Source organism: Ctenopharyngodon idella, chromosome 10, assembly GCF_019924925.1.
Source record: "Ctenopharyngodon idella isolate HZGC_01 chromosome 10, HZGC01, whole genome shotgun sequence".
Classification (NCBI taxonomy): Eukaryota; Metazoa; Chordata; class Actinopteri; order Cypriniformes; family Xenocyprididae; genus Ctenopharyngodon; species Ctenopharyngodon idella.
The window spans coordinates 42,267,965-42,288,186 of record NC_067229.1 but is presented as its reverse complement, the minus strand read 5'-3'; the positions used below and the strand labels follow the sequence as shown (position 1 = coordinate 42,288,186).

The window sequence follows — 20,222 nt, the reverse complement described above, 5'->3', positions numbered from 1 at the left end:
GGCGAGAGAAGTAGGACAGAAGGAGCTGAAACTCAAAGATCCACGACACCTGGCCTGGCACTGATTAGGACCGTACCGCAGATGGGTCATACAACGCGTGACTTCACTGGCTCTTTCAAAACAATGAGACTTAAAGTACATCAATAAGTCCACAGATTCAAACCATGACTGGAGGGTGGTTTTAAATCTGATTTCTAAGAGCATCTCAAAATCAATGTAGGAACAGGCTGAAATAACAGTCAACCCTATATTACACTTCATACACAGATGTTGTACAGTACATGTTTAAGATATATAAATATATGATAAAAGTATTTTATCCTAATAATGCTTAAAGGGTTAGTTCACCCAAAAATAATAAATCTTTAATTACCCACCCTCATGTCGTTCCAAACCCGTAAGACTTTAGTTCATCTTCGGAACAAAAAATGAAGATCTTTTTGATGAAATCTGAGAGTGTTCTGTCCCTCCATAGAAAGCTACATAACTGACACTTTGACGCTTCAAAAAAATTCATAAAGAGATCGTAAAACTAATCCATATGAATTGAGCGGTTTAGTCCAAATTTTCTGAAGAGACACGATTGCATTTAAGCATTGTTAGGAGTGGTATCAGACAGGTAGGACTGATTTCTTTCGACTAAAACATGCAGTACATGAGTGGATCAACTCAGCATGTAATTTGACCAAACATAGGGATACACTTGTACATGTTTTGAAATGGAAAAATATCAAGGGGTATTTCCTAATAAATCATAATCAATGGGTGTTAGAAGCAGAACATGCCTAGGACAAAATACACCATACACACCTGAGCTCTTAAAGTGGTCCGGGCTTGGGTGGTGCTGGGACGGTGAGTTGCAGGTGGAGGTGACGTGCTCGCTTTGCAGCATCTGACCCGTATGGGGCCCCAAGGTGGCATAGTCGGCAAAGGAGCAGGGAGCGGCCCGCTGGTCACCGGGCCCAGAATAAAAGCCGTAATCAGGGAACCCTGGGAAATACGTAGAGGAGGTGGGACGCGTCCATTGATACACATGATACTATATGATACACAAAGATGAAGTGACTGACAATGAGGTAAGGGTGACAGGTGATGACATGACGCTGAATGATGCCCACATATACTCAATTTGTTAGTAGTTACACATGATGCCCACTAAAGCAAACTATCTCAAAGACGCTAGCAAAGATCTTAAGAGAAACCTATGAGTAAACACGTTAGAAATGGTGGATACAGTGATAAATAAAATGTTGTCACATTCAGCATGTGGTTCAACAAAGTATCATTGATGTTTATTTGCCATAAACATCAAAAAAGTCTGTTAGACATTAACAGACACAAACACTATTCATCAGGATGACAGATTATGAAGACCCCAGAGGACGTTATTTGACGGCTCTAGCTAACATTTATCGCTGGTCTTTTTAATCCTATGTGGAGGTTTGATATACAGAGGGCATTAAATGTCTTCATTGGCCTTTGAGAAAGAGCAAGATGATCCAATCAAATAAAGCTGGGATCCACCACACAGGCTTTTCATTGGGGTCTGGGACCTGCAGGAGCGTTCTGGAACCGTGCCGAACATCACAGCGCTGATTATGCCCTCAACAGCTGCCAAGAGTAATCTGAAGCTCTAAGTAGTTTCTCTGTCATCAGCTTCGCAACTTTCCCTCACCGTCCGCGGTTTTGTGGGCAAAACGCCTGCCTGTCAAATTACACTCAAGTGCTTGAGGAATGGCACAACTCCAACACCGCCTGCTTACTGTAAATCGTGACTTGAGGAATCACAGAAATGTGCTACTGTAATGATTCCAATTACATCTCTATATAAACTCAAGCTTTACATGTATGATTCAGTGAACACATTTTAATAACACATGTATGCATATAAACCGGCCCAGACAGACTTTTGGGGGTATTTTTACCCTATTTTTTGAATGAAAAAAATGAAAATTTTGTCATCATTTAATAACCTTCACGTCATTCCACACCTGGACGATTTTCTTTCTTCTGAGCAACACAAAAGAAATTATGTTTTTGACCCAATTGACAAAAACAACAAATTATATTCTCAAATTATCTTTTGTCATACAGGGTTGAAATGACAGTGAGTAAATGATGACAATTTTCTGTTTTGGCAGAGCTATTCCTTTAAACGAAGCTGCGAGTGCTCTTATTGGCAGTTAAAACCAATCAAATACAAACACACAAAAGGGCTTTTCACACTGTGTTAACCCCAGGTTATCGTCGTTCTAAACACCGCTTTTAACTCCGGGTAAAAGAACGTTTCACACTTGTAATTTAGAAGCGGGGTTAGCACCGTTTTTTACCCAGGGTTATGAAACCCTGTTCCGGAGCATTGTGATGCCAAACTTGTACAGTGTGAAACCATGCAGTGTTAGAATGTTACAGCTAGACGCCTAGCAACAGACAACCAATCACATACTCATATTTCCCTGCTTTGGACAGTCATGGAAACAATGCGCATTGTATACAAATAGTAAATTTAGCGTTTGAAAGGAAAAATGTCAAATGCTGACTGAAAACATGACAATTTGAGTGAAGAAGAGACTGTTTCATTCTTACCCTTATAGTCTGAAATGTCCATTCAATATAAACTCGATGGTACAGTCGCCAATACATGGATGTGCAATGCTAGAGCTTATGTCAACAGGTCATGTGCTGCGTTTATCCAATAAATAACACTGACATTGCAAATATGCAAATAAGAACGTCAACCCAGGGTTTAGGAATATACAATGTGAAACATCTGCTTATGAATACCCAAGGATTAATTGTTAACTCTGGGTAAATTATGAGCATTGTGAAACGTGAAGCAAGATAACCCAGTATTCCATTTACCCGGGGTTTAGAATGACCCAGGGTTAACTATTTCAAGTGTGAAAAGCCCTAGAGGGTCAGGGATGTGCTCAACATTATGAATGCCCACCAATCTAATTCTGCAGAAATCTGTGCAGCTTCCTATGGAGTTCTGTGTGGGACACACTGGGGTTGTTCCAGGTCACCACAAGGCATCCTGGGTCTTTAGCGGGAAATTAACATTTCTGTTCAGAGTCTTTTGGATCGTTTTCTCCCACCCCGCACTGTTATTCAGAACTAAACCGACTTTCACGCTTGATCTCAACTACAAAAAAAAAAAAAAAAAAAAAAAAAAAAAAAAAGAGACCACAACAGCAAAACAAAGGCCACAGACACCCTTTCTTTTCGTAATCAATTTTTTCGACGTGCATTCTAATCGCCAGTTGTCCTTGAATTTTAAAGTGGGTTTTCTGCTCCCCGCTAATTAGACAAGCTTCCGCTGCCTCTTCTGCACTCTCTAATTAGATCTTTAACAACAAACAAGAGTCGACCTCTACACAGACTCCTCCATTTGTTAAATGGCTGAGCAGGGCGCAGGTTAGCGAACGCGCAACGTCCCCCCCCGCACAGTCTTTGCGGAACCGTGCCGCACGCATTCCAAGAGTCTCAGACTGCCAGGACACCACAATGGCGGCTTCCTGTTCCATCTGCCTAATTCTGCCGATTACAGGATACTGGGAGAGGCAGTACACAAAGCCGACATTCACACACACAACGGATGTACACAGCTGCTTTGTTTATGCTGACACGGACAATTAGCCCTCAGCTGCACAAGGCGCTCAGTCAGGAAGGTCTTATCTAATAAAGGCTGGGAAAATTACCTTTATTGTTCAGGTAGATTGCCTCTAATGATAGTGCCATCAGTGTAAAAGGATATGAATAAAATGAGGCTGAAAAGAGCTCTTCAGTTGGATGGCAAGACAGCAGAAGCAGCCATCTGGGAGCGAGCCGTTGCCTGATTATCTTCCTCTGCTCATTTTCTTTTCAGAGCATACAAATGATTTACTTTCACTTAAGCAAAGGTGAGAAACAGAAAGGGATCGGGCAACGTTGCTCTGACATCAAAGTTAGAGAAATAATAGCTTTCCTCTGATCTTTCTAAAACAACACATGTTCTCTCGCAGCATGTTCAAGAGGCGGCGAGCATCACCTCGGGGGGTTGCGGCGATGTGGGTGTCTGCCACAGAAATGTGTTTAGTCTGTGCGGCACAATATGTGTGCAAATTAATGGTTTGCTAATGAACACCAAATCGAATGCTGTTTTAGTTGTACGGACATCTGCTGTAGCGCTTCATCAATAACACAATATCCGGCACATCACCAGAGCTTTTGATATTTCAGCTGACAGCAGGCTAGAGCTGTAAATCTCTGTTTCAGGGTTTAACTGCAGTCTGGCCATAAGAGTTAATGAGAACAGCAATATCACTGCATGTGCCACAAATTTACATTCTGATGAGCTTTAAAAAGTAATCAGAAACCCCCCCAGGGAGAACAACCCTATCTTTATGGACTTTATTTATATAAATTAACAAGTGAAAGGTGGGTTCAAATCAAATCAGTTTTGAAACGTTATCGCTACATGACCAGGGTCAATTTTGTTTGTTCAACTTTTACATGAAAACAGGGCCTGATGGGGCCCTTGCAGAGTTGATATCCCATAATGGCTTTTGCTGAAAATTCAAAAGTGACTTATGAATGTCTCAAATGAAAATTACAAACCAGTCAGTACTGTTTTGCCATGTACGCAATAATTTCTCAGCAAAACTGTATCTCTTTCATTTACTATTGCAAAAAGAAAACGTTACTGTTGAAAATGCTATGTTAATGCCATGTATTTAAAAAAACAACAATAATATTGTGTAAATAAGAAATAAATTACATAAACAATTAAACAATATAAATATATATATATATATATATATATATATATATATATATATAAACATTAAAATATATTTTAATGTCCATGCCCTTCTTTCTTCAGTCAAAAAGAAATTAAGGTTTTTAATGAAAACATTCCAGGATTATTCTCCTTATAGTGGACTTCAATTGGCCCCAAACGGTTGAAGGTCAAAATTATAGTTTCAGTGCAGCTTCAAAGGGCTTTAAACAATACCAGACGAGGAATAAGGGTCTTATCTAGCGAAACGATCGGTCATTTTCTAAAAACAAATAAAAATGTATATGCTTTATAAACACAAATGATCGCCTCGCAAGGGCTTTCCCCAGACCGCCTTCCTTATTCTTCGAAAAGCTTACGCTGTATGTCCTACACCTTCCCTATTCAAATTACGGAAAAAACGGAACTGGCGCTGCGTTCATTCTGTAGGTTGAATAGGGAAGGCCAATTGGGGCCAATTTCTTTCGAAAAGAAATTAAGGTTTTTGATGAAAACATTCCAGGATTATTCTCCTTGTAGTGGACACAAGGAGAATAATCCTGGAATGTTTTCATCAAAAACCTTAATTTCTTTTCGACTGAAGAAAGAAGGACATGGACATCTTGGATGACATGGGGGTGAGTAAATTATCAGGAAATTTTTATTTGAAAGTGGACTAATCCTTTAATGAGGGTTGGAAGTGAAACATTCCTTACAGTACATTCAGGTGTACATAATTATTAAAGGGTTAGTTCACCCAAAAATGAAAATTCAGTCATTAATTACTCACCCTCATGTTGTTCCACACCCTTAAGACCTTCGTTCATCTTCGGAACACAAATGAAGATATTTTTGATGAAATTTGATGGCTCAGTGAGGCCTGCATTGAAAGTTCAGTGAAATCACCCATCACTAGATATTGTTGAATAAAGTCGTTATTTTTTTTTTTTTTTTTGGCGCACAAAAAGTATTATCGTCGCTTCATAACATTAAGGTTGAACCACTGTAGTCACATGAACTGTTTTAAAAATAACTTTAGTACCTTTCGGGACGTTTGAAAGTGTAAATTAACTTGCTGTCAATACAGGCCTCACTGAGCCATCAGATTTTATCAAAAGTATCTTAATTTGTGTTCTGAAGATGAACAAAGGTCTTACAGGTTTGGAATGACATAAGGATGGAATAATTTTCATTTTGGGGTGAACTAACCCTTTAAGCAGGTGTTCTTTTACAGGTAAAATGGGCCAAAAAAGAGATTTAACTCAGACTGAAAATTCAAACATTATTAAATGCCAATGAGGAGGATGCAATACTAATGCAATACTAGAAAACACACACACACACACACACACACACACACACACAAGCCCTGACCACTACATCACAGCACCCCATGGACAGTATAGCAAAGAGTCTGAGGCCTGACGGGGGCCCTTGCATTTAAATGGTGTCAACATCTGACAGCAACTACTTAAATTCCATGGTAACCATAAACAGGAGAGCGAGCGCGGCGTGGAAGCAGGTGAAGCTCTCAGGTGTGAACTGCTGAAGACTTCGACTCAGCTCCTAGTTACAGTATCACTGTCCATCTTATCTTCATCCCAATTATTAATATTCCAGCTATCAGTGTGAAACAAAAGACCCCTTCTTCCATTTGTTTCTCTTTTTTCACTCTCTCAGTAGTCTAATTGGATGTAATTACTCATCTGCAAAACAAATGAGTGGGTCGGCGTTGCCGTGGCGACCAGATCAGCGGGCCCAGCAGTGCGAATCGTTCGCCGAGCCTCATTTCTGACGATAATTACCCCTCTCCCCTTTCTTTCACTCTCACAATCTCTCTCCTGAACAACAGAAAGGCCTGTTACGAAGTTATAACTCCAGTCATCGCTGTTCTACTTGTTTCCATTCTCTCTCTCTCTCCCTGCTTGCAGCCAACAGTGGGTCGTCTCTCTCTGAGTGGATAACGGCTCCCCTCGTTTCCACTTTACCAGATCACAGAAGTGACCTCAAACTGCCTCTCTCTCTCACTAACACACACACACACACACACACACACGTCAAACAGTCTAAGAGTTTTCGATCTCATTCACAATAAAACACAGACCAGTGTCTGTCCTCCGCCACTTACATGGCTGAGCTGGTTAAGAGTGCACCAGCGAACAAGTGTGTGGATTATCCACACACACACACACACACACACACACACACACACACACGCGCGCGCGCGCTACTCCCACTCAAATCCCTGGTGGCCATTCGAACAAGCCACTTCATGGCGGATGTCAGTTAGTCCGTCATATTGGCCCCCAAATTAGCTTTGAATTTCAGAGCAGCTGTAATTAGCCTCTTCATTTCCACCTAAGTCAATTTAGAAAGGGGAAAAAAAAACCCACCAGTGCCTGGATTTAGCTTTCACTTTCCATTCAAAACAGTCCTTTTTGACCGAACGGCTGGCTAATTAACATCACTAGACCCCCTTTTCCGTAAGTGCCGACATTTAATAAATAATACATATTTAATGTCTTGTCATTTTGGTGCTCAGAAAGGCTTTGCTAATGAATTTTAACACATGATTTATTCAGGCATTTTCTGGCATACTCTCAGGTCTCTCTTCATGCTTTTCTCTGGTTGAATGACAAAGTAACCTCAGAAATTCAGGACGGTAGATCTAAATTAGTGACGGCTCAGTTACAAAGCTTTTGACACTGAGCGTTATGATTTGTGGATGCACACAGCAGGAAGACAACCATCATGCACCACGTTTTTTGTTTTTTTTTGTGACAGATTCTGAAGTCTTCTTCCTGATCAGACTGAAATGAAACTTAAGTCGTCTAGAGCTGAGTTTTTAAGGGGCTACCCACCCCACCCCACAGTCTGTTAAATTATTTTAAAGAAATATTACATTTTACAGATAAAAATTAGTGCTGTAAATTGATTAAAAAATGAACTAATTATTTAGATTTTTTTCTATAATTAATCGGGATTAGAAACATTGGAGTCTTTAATATTTTTATATTGTAATAATTTCAGTTACTCTCCAAATTAATGTAAAAACAACTTAGACAGTATATTTTAAATATTTGTTTAATTGCATCTTTTTATGAATGAAGGCCAGTGTCACTGACACTGTCTCTATGAAATTGTTTTTTTTTTTTAAACATCAATTATAGACATTCAACATTACAATATAACTGAAAGCTACCAATATCAGCATTTATTAGGCATTAAAAAATAACTTTTAATTTAAGTGAACTTGAAACAATCTTCACATAAACCCATTATAATGTCATTTTTACCTGTGGCCTTCCTACCTGTCTAAAAGGAAATATACAGAAATCAAACACTTTACAGTCTTCACTGCATAAATTATAAATGAAATATAGATTAATCCTTATTAAAGCTACAATTTTCTCTGTTACCTTTGTTCTTTGATTAACATTAATGACAGACATCACACCAACTGGTTTATTAGGCTGCTGTCACTTTAAGAGCTGCTGCTGCCAAACATGACGCGGATCTGACGCACATCTCATTGTCTCACAACTCTTTAAGTTCATTTAGGATGTTATTTAACTCATTTAAGACTGGTCTTATGAAGATACGCGACAAAACGGGCATTTTGGCATAATTCTGTGCTTTTGTTTGTTTAAGCGGAAAGAGAACTCGATTCTGGTGCGCGTCTTTCTATGCACACGAGTCATGTGTGTGTCAGACACGACATTCACAGAAAGAGCATTCGTTTGTCTTGTGGCGCTTGAATGGTTTAAAAGCGTTTGCATGAATAAGAGCGTGATCATATAATGTAACACTAGCCAAATTATGACGGAAAAACGGATGCTGTGTTAACTGCATTAAATATTTTTAACGCTTTAAACTGGAAAAAAAATAAATAAATAAAAAATCACATGCGTTAACTCGTTAATTTTGACAAGCCCTGATAAAAATATACTAATTAACATATTTATTTTACAAGCATTAAATTACATGTAAAAATAAATTCGTTTTTAAAATAAATACTAAATTATACAGATAAAATAAATATATAAATATATTATAATATACAATAAATTTAAATAAATATTACATCGTGTGTAAAAATTTTTACATTTTAAAATAAATATGAAATAATATAAGTAATAATTTACATTTCAAATGTAATGTAAATATAAATATAGAAATAGAATTTTTTAAAAATTGAATTTAATAATTGAAATTATAAATATATTCAAAAATGTATACTTTTTTTCTATTGGGGACACTCTTTACCACTGTAGCAAGGTAACAAAAACTGCGAAGTGTCTTAGCAGAGTGTCCCATTCTGGGACTGTCCCCCCAATTTTCTAGAGGATTTAAATCACATTCAGTCCAGCAGGATCTAATGCAGTGGGGAACTAGAGCCTGTAGTTTAATGTCACCTCTTATACAGGAGCCAAAACAGCACTCTGCAGAGATGCTTTTCAAGGCTCACAGAGCTTGTTGGGATGAAATGGATAATGATCTCGGATAATGTGAGGTATTTTGCCAAACAGGAGCATCTTCATGCCCGGGCAGGTGGCCCACTGCAGCAGAGCAGAATGTAACAACATCTCATCTGCTCCCTCAAATACGAACTTGTAATACTACCATGCTTCTATCTGTTAATTACAACAAATGTACCTCAATCCATTCAGCATTTCATTTCACAGTACCGAGAGTTCTGTGGGGTGAAAAAAAACGACACCAGCAGATTCCGTAGGACACAGGGGTTAAATGCAGCAACCACTGGCCATTGAAAAACCCTGACACAGTATTGCTTATTCAAGAGAACATAGCTCAACACTTCACACTCCCACAATACACCAGGGCACAGGAAACTGCCTCCACTGCACTCCATCTGCTGAGCAAACTCATCACTTTCCACTGATCTGTTAGTGTCTTACGACAACTACCAACTCACTGGGGAAAGAGGAGATAAAGACAGGGGGAGAGATGGAAATAGAAGATGGGGGATGAAAAGGTGAGGAAAGAAAAGCTGCACATGATGAGGTGAACCAAAAGAGAGAGAAAGACACACACAAGGTCTTTCTGCCTTAATGATCAGGAATGGTTCGATCCGCATACGGCAACCTCTGGAAAAACAAGCATCCCATGATCCTCCAACTGAGAGACCACTGCATATCTCTGAAAGGGACAGAGAGATCCAGGGGGAGATGTCTCAGCAAAGCAGGAAAGGACGAGGCACATCAGTTGGGGACACACGCCAGCAGTGCCTTGCACCAGGGAAATCCGCCTCCAGGAGGCTGTGTGCCCTGCGGAGCAAACAGTCTCTGCAGTCTCTGTCCAGGGAGACAGACCTTAACCTGAATCACTGAAACTCACTTTAACAGGAAACAGCAGTGAAACACTGCAGAATTTAGATGAGGGATTGAATGCGTTCGTGAAAGCAATTCTCCAAGACAATTTAGTCTTAAGTGCAGTTGTACTAGGCCAATAAACTCCAACTGAAAGGGGAAAAAATGGTGTGTTATCAAGTATACAAGTCTCAGTTGTTTAGTCTGTAAGTTGAGGTCTCTAGTTCTCATGTTAATGTTTGAGCACCAGGATGGTTGAGACATGACTCACATCAACATTCTCCAGTGCTCTGAACTCTATCGAGAGCAGCTGCAGCGTTACCCTGGTGTTGTGTTGCGAACAGGTCAAGCGTTGATGATGTTCAAATTCAACATTTTAAACTTGGACCACATCTGACCTTTAGAAGCACGTCCAATGATTCTCTGACAATTTGCGTGATGTATCATTACAAATCATGTGTGGTGACTGCGCAACAATCTAAAGATCCTATGTTATGTCTTCATACAATGTTGGAGCTGAGCAAAATTCAGAATTGTCTCCTTTTCAGTTAACAAGTGTGAATTTGTGAATCCATCCATCAACCTTAAATCATGGCTTTTTATACTTTTTTTAAACTTTCAAATAAGGCTTTGTCAAGCCAACATACAAAGCTTGAATTTCACTTCCTTATATTCAAATTCAAAAAGCCATTTATATCTTTGACTACTCTTAAAGGGTTAGTTCAACCCAGAATGTAAATTGTCATTTATTACTTACCTTTATGTTGTTCCAAATCCGTAAGATTTTTGTTCATCTTCAGAACACAAATGAAGATATTTTTGATGACAGAATGCGGTCAGATTTTCTTCCATAGACTGCCTTTGCAGTTGAAACTTTGACGCTTCAAAAAGTTCATAAAGAGATCGGAAAAGTAATCCATATGATTCAAGCGGTTTAGTCTAAATTTTCTGAAGAAAATCGATCGCTTTTTTATGATGAACAGATTTCATTTAGCCTTTAACTAAACATTGATCAGTGAACATGAGCAGAAGTTCAACCGAACCTGTATAACACACAAGAACAAACGTGCTCCGTAACCAATGAGGTTCATTCTTGTGTGTTACGCAGCATGTTTGAGCTTCTGGAAGAGGTTTGTTCTTGTGCGTTATACAGGTTCGGATGAGCTTCTGCTTATGTTCAGTGACCAATGTTTACATGCGAGTAAAAGCCTAAATTAAATCTATTCATCATAACAAGCGATCTGAATTTGGACTAAACCGCTTGATTCATATGGATTAGTTTTCTTTATGAACTTTTTGAAGCATCAAAGTTGCGAAGGCAACATTCATTTGCGTTCTGAAGATGAAAAAAAGTCTTACAGGTTTGGAACAACATGAGGGTGAGTAATTTTGGGGTGAGCTAACCCTTTAAACCTGTGCGCACCACTTTAAACTCTGGACAAATTGATAAGGTCCCTAGACTGAGACTGAGATCAACTGAGATGGATATACTCTTCTATATAGTGCTACAGAGTCATTCACAACTCGAGGACACTCCTAAAACAAACATTTCCCACACACCGTAAAGTTCATGTTGATTGGATCGGATCTCATCTGCACTCTCTTACTGATTGGCATTAACCTTGGATACACTGCAAAGCACAGAGCTAACTAGCCAGTCATAGCAGAAATTTTTGTCTTTGGATGGAGTAAATAAGTGAAATGACAGACGGATTAGGGCACATGATGAGTGAACGGTGACAGACAGGACATAAAATTTCTTTTGAAGAGTGTGTTTTCGGCTGGGGGAGCAGTAGCCACTCAGAACACAGGCGGTAAAGAGTGTTTACCTGGCCCTGCGTTCTGTGGGTACGCCATGTAGCCGCTTCTTCCCCGGGTCGCCCTACCTGAGCCTCGAGCTGCCGCCACTGCTGCCGCTGCTACGGGTCCGTACGCCGTCGCTGGGAAACCTGCTGAGAGAAGAAAATGATTTACTAGTGCTCTTCATCTCAATCAAATTTACAGCCACATGAATGCAGCAGAGCTTCAAGGAACAACTCCATTCACACTAACGCAACACACACAGGGGAGAAGCTACATCATCGTTCAAATAATTACATATAAATCAAAAGAACTCAAATATAATTACTCAAATAAAATTGTTTAGAGTGGAGCTAGCAGGACTGATCTACAGCCTCTCTCGCTTTTTTAGCAACATTTTAATTACAGACAGCACAGGAACACGTTGCCCATGGAGGGACCGTCAGCTATTTCTTTCGCACACAGGCTGGGAAAATTGCAATATATTAAAGTTTATTTGCACTTACTTTCGACTGCTTCAGAAGCTTTCACAATAACACTCTAATTTGATGCGAACAGCACTGAATTATGGGTATTTATAAAAATGGTTACTCTACCAGGAGGACAAATGTACTTGTTTGCCTGAACGCCACTAGAGGATATAGAAACCGTATGATTTAACACACGGTGACAGTGCCTGTCCACCCTCATGTGTTAGCAGACTTGACTGAGATGCATCAGAGCTCAATCCATCAGTGTGATCATTTGTAAAGTGGACATGGAGCGTGAGCGGACTGAGCAGAGCTGAGAGCAGAGAATTGTAGGATTAATTGCTTGCAACGGAGTGCCTATTATCTCACTGAGAAGCATCAGAGGACATGTGGTCCTCTTTAAGGTCCATAATGGCAGGTAGTAATGACTGTGTGTGAGTGTGTGTGTGTGTGTATGTGTGTGTCCATACAGCTCATTTAAATGTGCTTCTTGGAAGCTGAAAATATAAAAAAAAAAAATTCATCAGCCGTCTGTGATTTCTACTCAACTTAATACTGAACAACCAGGCAAACTCTGTTGAATGACATTGTGATTCACAGCATGCAATTTGTTTGTGGTAAACCAAGACTGCTGAAGAATCTAGATATTTAACGACAGTCGCGAGTTCAGTGTTCAAACAATGTAATCAAACATAATCATCATCATTGTTGAAGCCAACTAAAGAAATCCACCAGGCCAGAGTATCTACAGCTCTATTATTTCATAACAAACGTAATTACAGTCCTGGCACTTTAATGAAGGCGTGTATCTGCGTCTGACAGCTGCTAATCAGAGCAGTAAAAACTTGTAGAATCTACATTATGTCATTACACCAGATTGTAACTCACAACTCTGAAGGTGGAGTGGCTTAATAGGTAAACATTTGAGATTGGCAACCCAATATATAATAAAGTCCAAAACCTAGATGGGGTGATCCTTTAAGCAGGGCATTTAACCTTCTCTAGGGACTGTTCCTATATTACACTGCAAACCAGGTGATAACGCATCAAGAGATAATTTACTACTAACATCTTGATCTGAATTTCCGTCGTTACCAGCTGTGACTGTCAAAAGACATGTTGGTGGAGATTTTTCTTTAACATGTTGTGATCGGTTCCACAGGAAACATAGCAATAAAACAAAACAAAAAGAAAATGTAGAGAAAATGCGCTATTCAGCCACTCAATAAAAATAATATTATATTATATATATATATATATATACATACATACAAACAAACACACACACACACACACACATATACATTATATATATATATATATATATATATATATATATATATATATATATATATATACACATTATATATATATATATATATTATATATTTTATATATATATATATATATATATATAAAATGTTAGGGCTGGGTAAACAATATTGATTTCTAGATTTTAATCGATTCTCATTTTTACGTACCGATATCGATTCTTAAATCAAGAATCGATTAGTCTAACTGTTTTCAGGTGATGAATGAACAGAACATGTAGCACGCCTCCCATCCAATAAATCGCAATAATCTTCGTGCTTTGTTACTTTTGATATGAAGCAAAGTCTCAGATTTCAAATGACGTCCATCTTATTATGAGATTCAAAAAATAAATACCGTTTTGGCGCTGTTTAATGTGACGTGACAGATCGCTTTAGCGCCTCAGTTAAAGAGAAGCGGCAGCACGGAGCGCATGTGAACATCCTCTCCTCCGCTTTAATACCAGTTACAGCGCGAAATAAACATGACTAAACATCTGAAGGTATGTTAAAATATACAGTACAACTTACCGAAATCCGTATCATGTCTCGTAATAGCTCAATCAGTGTTTCAACCTCGGAAAGACGTCAATAAAACAGCTTGTAAACAATGTCATATAACGTCACATTTACCTCAGAAAAACATATTCAGTGACCATAAACTCATTAGTCAGCTAGAAAAGTGAACTCTAGAAAGCAGCTTTCTGATAAATATAGCTATGCACCTTTACATATTCATTATAATGTTCTTCAATATTTAATGCATGTTTGAATAAATCAGTTATGACAGACACGATTTAAAAAAAAAAAAAAAACGGAGTAGAAATATGATTATGTAATTCTAAACTTTATTATAAAAAAACATAATTGTGTAATTTAAGTGTTTGTATATAAATAAGTTAATTTTAACCTTCATTATTATAGTAAAGTAGTACCAACTGAGTCCCATGTGTAGTTTACAGCATTAGTTGAGAGATTTTTTTCCTCTAGAAAATTTGCCATGTACTGTAACTGATATACTACATCCAAAATAATCAATATCGAATCGAAATTTTAATCGTAATCGAATCACAAGCATGTGAATAGAAATCGAATCGTGAAATTTGTGTCAATACTCAGCCCTAATATATATATATATAAAATATAAAAAAAAATTTTAATATCAAATATATGGCTACTCAATAAAAGAATGAAGAATTAATAAAAGGAAAAAGAGAAATTTTGTCATATGGCTACTGAATAAAAAAAGAAAAATTAATGGGGAAAAAAAATAAAACAATGAGAAAAAAAAAAATTCCATATGGTCAGTCAAAATATGAAAAGTAAATGAATAATGAAAATAAGAAAAAATAATGAAAAAACATTATAAAATAAATGAAAAAAGAAATCATGATATAGTACTCACATGACATACACAATGACATGTGTATAATAGTCTGGTTTGTAGAGCACAAAGAAAGAACAAAGACAATAAAAAGAGGAGTAAAAATAAACAGGTCCAGATTAAGGATGGTTACAGATAATCAAACCTCTGTGGTCTCTCTGGTTTAAATTACGCATGTCATTTCCTGTTTCTTTCCTCAGCTCATTAATCTCTTCACAAAACACAAATCAGTATGCTAATGCTAATGCTAATGAAGGTCACGCGTCCCTGCTTCTCTTTAGCGCCGCTTGCTGTTGCCAAGCACAAGTGTCCTTCACCAAAGTGTCACAAGTCATTCGTGCTGCTTTTTCCCCTTGCCTCTTTTCTTTGCACAGCATCTTCTGTCCCCCAGTGGCCTCTCTCCCTGTGCCAAAGTTAGCACTGGAACAAAGTTCTTGCAAGAGATTAACTTTGGCGGATTAGGTGGGTTAATTATTAGATCTCGGAGACTCATTGTTTTGTGTTTCCGTCGTGAGAGACTGCTTGAGAGAGGCGCTGCAGCATTAAATCAATTTCATGGGCTTTTCATTACAGACGAGATAACGCCAACATTTAGCATTCAGTTTTATAGCGTTATTTGAATCTGCTCCAGTGAATGGGCTGATGGGAGAGAAAAACCCTGCTGAGAGGGCACAAGGACACAGTGCTCTCCCTTCTTCTGCCAAAGCCCCATGGGCAACGTAAAACCGCACACATGGACCCTGAGGGAGTGCAGAAGGGGTCTACGACACTGAATCTTCTCAGCTCTGATGAAAGAGAGAAGAAGAGGGACATGGACAGGAAGAGGAAGAAATTCTGAATCCTGTAAGAGGCACATTGAAGAACACTGATGATGGGTTCACCCATACTCCTTTTCCACCAGCATGAACTGGGTGCAAGTTCAGAGCTAGTGTTCGGTTCGGAGTTGGTTCGACTGACGAGTCTTCTAAGAACCGGAGAGCCACCACAAAGCCAGGTCTTACGTCACTGTATACATCTCATCTTTCCCAGCAACGCTAGCATGGCAGCACCAAACACAAACACACCAAGCTTGTTGAAGCCTTCCATCAACAATGGCGGACATTGCGTTACTATTGACGCTCATGGCTTTGCGAACCTACAACAGCATCCAAACACAGCGAATCCAACACGTTTGTGCAACTCGGCGTAAAAAAAGGCAAAGAACTGATTTGAAACTAGGCTCTGAACCAGCACTCAAACTGCCTTGGTAGAAAAGGGGTAGCAGAATACCCAAGAAACCAGCCAGCAATGCCCTAAAAACAGATTTCTTCTTACAGAAAATTTACAAATCTATTTCTTACAATTAAGCAGTGGCCTCATTTTAATGGATGGCACACAGAGAGAAAGATGTTCTTTTGATCGGACTAGGGCTACCCTGCTTTAGGAAACAGCTGCTGAAAAGAGCCACACGTCCTGAAATCAGGCTATAAATACATCTGATGTGAGCCCACACACACACGGTTTGTGTCCTATCAAGCAACATGGAGCTGTGAAATGACAAAATCTGTGCCTTCATCTTTCCTTCATTGCCCACTTTGAAAGGAAAATAAAAACAATGAAAGATGCCATAATAAGAGCTGGGAAAGGCAGGAGCCTTGGCTCTCTTTTCATCTGTACAGCGAGTGACCTGTTGTTGCTGTCCTTCTTAAAAAAAAAAAAAAAAAAGATGCATCATTTGTAGTTTTGCAAAAGCTTTTCGTGCGATTTCAAAAGTGGAATCTTGGCAGCTTCTGGCACAGGTGGTCTATATGAAGAACACAACATGCAAACATATGCACATTTCTTTGCTTCCTTCACAACAATATAAACACACAGAAGAGCCATTATGAATGGGTTTTTGTGCACAGGTGTCTAAACTAAGATCACTTTTCATATGTGAAAGATTTTGTCCAAAATGAAACCATTTACTATGCTGGACCTTCATCGTGAGAGTCTTCTGACTTTGATTAGGGGACAAAAAGTAATTTTGCCAGGCAGATTAAAGGGCTCAATCTTTTTTTAGCCCTTTCATACACCATTAAACTTAACGATGAAGGTGGGAGTAGAAATCTCCAGAAAGATCCCTGGACGTCACGAAACCCTCAAACGCCAGCCAGCTGCATGCTTCACCCCACATCGCAATAAGAGATGATTTTACGGGCAGCCGTGACTGTGCAACTCTAACAAGAGTACGATTTCATCTCACTGAACATTAGTTTGGTTTTGGACACATATGGGCCGTGAATCACGTGTGAAAGTGTGTGTGTAATGGAGAGAAGTATAGTTACACCTCCATAGCACTGCTCTAAAGCAGATGTCCCGGAGATGACGTTTCCTACCGCTCATCTAATCATAAAACAAAACCATCTCTCCGCGTCCTTCGACAGGCCCTTGTGCCAGAACGCGATCAAGCAGGCCGAACTTTGTTGTCGAAAATAAATCATTCCCTGCCCAAGCACAAAAGAGCCGAAGCGCTTGGCCTGTTTCTAATGGAAGTGTTTCCAGGATGATGGGTTCTGCCGACCTTAGGTGAAGATTTTAAATGTGTCAAGTATAGCTAAGTCTGCTTTCAATGAAAAAAACATGAGAATTTATGTGAAATATCACAAAAAATTCAATGGAATATTCTAGGGATTCTGGGTGAAAGGTGTCAGCGGTGATCCAACTCGAGGAGCTCAGGGCATCAGCAGGAAGGACTCCACCCTCTTAACGAGCAGCCTGACATGTTAGCTAGAAGCACTTAGTATTAATTAGCAAGGCCACCTCATTATTATCCAAGTAAACACTTCTAATTTGTTATGCATTTTAATGGCCTTCACCAAACACTTAAGAAACATCTTTAGGAATTAAAAAAAAAAAAAAAAAAAAAACAAGACAGCTAGGAAATAAGTGGAAGACTGACTGCTAGCGCATCGGAGCTTGGTTTAAAGACAAAGTGGGTTCTTTGAGAAGATCTGAACAGCTTTTATGATGAGAATGAGAGAAAGAGCTCTAAAAAACAAATCACCTACAAACTCAAGAGCCTTAGGTGTCTGTCCTATAATCTATATATGGGTCAAATAAAGCTTCAAAAAAGGTGTTTTTTAAAAATCTTTTCAAAATGTAATGCATATTTTTGAGTCATGAACAATGTGTTCAAACAAGTTTCAGTTGTTAAATAACATTTCAACGTGTTAAATTCATTTTTTGACTTTTTATGACAGGCGGTACAACCAAATGTATGTATGAATATACTGTAGTTGTACCACCTGACATGGAAAGTGTACCAACCTACCCATACTTGAAATGAACAGTTTTTACCGGTATTTGAGAGAGATCTACAAACCTTTTCACTCCACAAGGATCAGTTGTGGTCCTCTGGATGATGCATTATCATGTTTACTGTTATTACCTTGTCAATTCATAATAAAAGTGCCATGTTTGCAGTTGTGCCACCCTGACATTCATATTGCTGGACAAAAGTTTTCAATTATCTCAACAGCTTTAAACTGATATTTATAAAATATGTTTATATGAAAGGTTTCAAACTTAAAATAAAATGATGCCATAATCTTAATTTTTTTTATTATTAAGACACCATTTTAAATAGTTATCTCGCCTATTCATTTGTTCGGACGGTTGCACCACCTGACATTTTGGGGGTTTAAAATAACAAAACATAAAATAATATGTATTATTTAAATGTACTAAAAAATGAATTCAAACTAAATAGGTTTATAGAATAAAGTGATATATGTCATGAATTTATCAAATTATGCACACAAAAATATGCACTTCATGTCATTGACCCATATATAATAATTTTATATATATATATATATATATAGTAAAGATATGGTAAAGTACTACACTAACTAAAAAAAAAAAAAAATGAAAAAGTTCCACATTTCTTTCTTTTTATGTGGCATATAAAACGACAACTAAAATAGTGTGTTAGATCTGTAAGTGTGAGTGTGCAATAAACAAAAACCCTAAACTCAAAATTCAATGCACAGTCGAGATGATACAAAGACAGACCGAGCATTAAAAAAATAATAGGGGCACAACGGCTCTCAAAAAGTCTCCTTACAGATGGTTGATTTCCATAATGACAGCAGAGACGGAAAGATCACTGGGTTTGTCAGAGGCTCATTCGTGATCTCAGACGGATTCAGATTGTGTGAGAGAGAATTACTGACTTTAGGACTTTAAGTGTGTGTGTGCCCCACTGCTGTCCTGTTTCAGGGTTCATTTCTAGTTTCAGTACTATAGAAACCGAAAAAAAGACAGATGTTGGTGTAGTGTCATTTTATGGTATTTTGGTGTCAGGTGCCGTCACATAAAGATGAGTAACTGTGCAAGACTCACCACAGATCAGAGCACACTTGTGTGTGAGTGAATGTGTGTGTTTGTGTGAATGGGAATGTCAGCTTGTGTGTACGTGTATCCTTTTATGGATCAGGATGAGTCAACCCAGTCAAATATAATTTATGACTATTCTAAACAGAAATGTTTGAAGAACTACAAGGCTCTGTGAGAAAGAGAAAACAATACGTCTCATAAAACCCTCTACATACACCTCTCTGTAATATTTTTATGTGTGATGCTCTCATTAATAAAAACAAAGACAAAAAATGGCTAATATTTTTGTTCCTTTAACTAAAATAGGAATAACATTTTTTTAATTTTTTTTTGGGTTACACTTTATTTTAAGGTGTCCGTGTCACAGTGTAATTATACATTTAAGTACTGTGTAATAATAATAAACTACATGTACTAACTATATGGTTAGGGTTAGGATGGGGGTTTGGTTTTGGGTCAACTGCATGTAATTATGCATAATTTATAGTTATTACTACATTAATTTCATGTAATGTGTAACAATGATACTAAAATAAAGTGTTACCCTACACTGAAACTACAAATGTTCTCTGCAATATGAACAAACATGTTCTGAACGTCCATCAAAACATCCATCACACCCACAGAAGAAAAACCCATAAGCTCTGCTCATGATATCAGTAGGCATGTGGCCATCCACAGGACACTCATATCAACACTAATATCTGCCACCAGCTGCAGAGCAATGTGCTCACCTTCACGCCTCTAACACAACACACACAGCTTTTACTCACATTGTCATACACTCGCTTCACACATGTGTGCATGTAA

General features: G+C 38.3%; 1 protein-coding gene across 8 annotated transcripts in view; it reads right to left on the bottom strand.

Moving 5' to 3' along the window:
• The window catches only part of msi2a (musashi RNA-binding protein 2a), a 180,770-nt gene that overhangs the window by 10,433 nt on the left and 150,115 nt on the right, over window positions 1-20,222 (bottom strand). The window contains exons 11-12 of one of the 8 annotated variants that reach the window (XM_051908708.1): window positions 11,919-12,041; window positions 811-990 (exon numbers count right to left, since the gene is read on the bottom strand). In XM_051908708.1, coding sequence (XP_051764668.1) covers window positions 811-990; window positions 11,919-12,041 — 303 coding nt within the window. Of the gene's footprint in view, window positions 1-810; window positions 1,040-11,918; window positions 12,042-20,222 lie in introns of those variants that run through there. The other 7 variants (XM_051908710.1, XM_051908709.1, XM_051908711.1 and 4 more) reach the window with 7 other exon arrangements.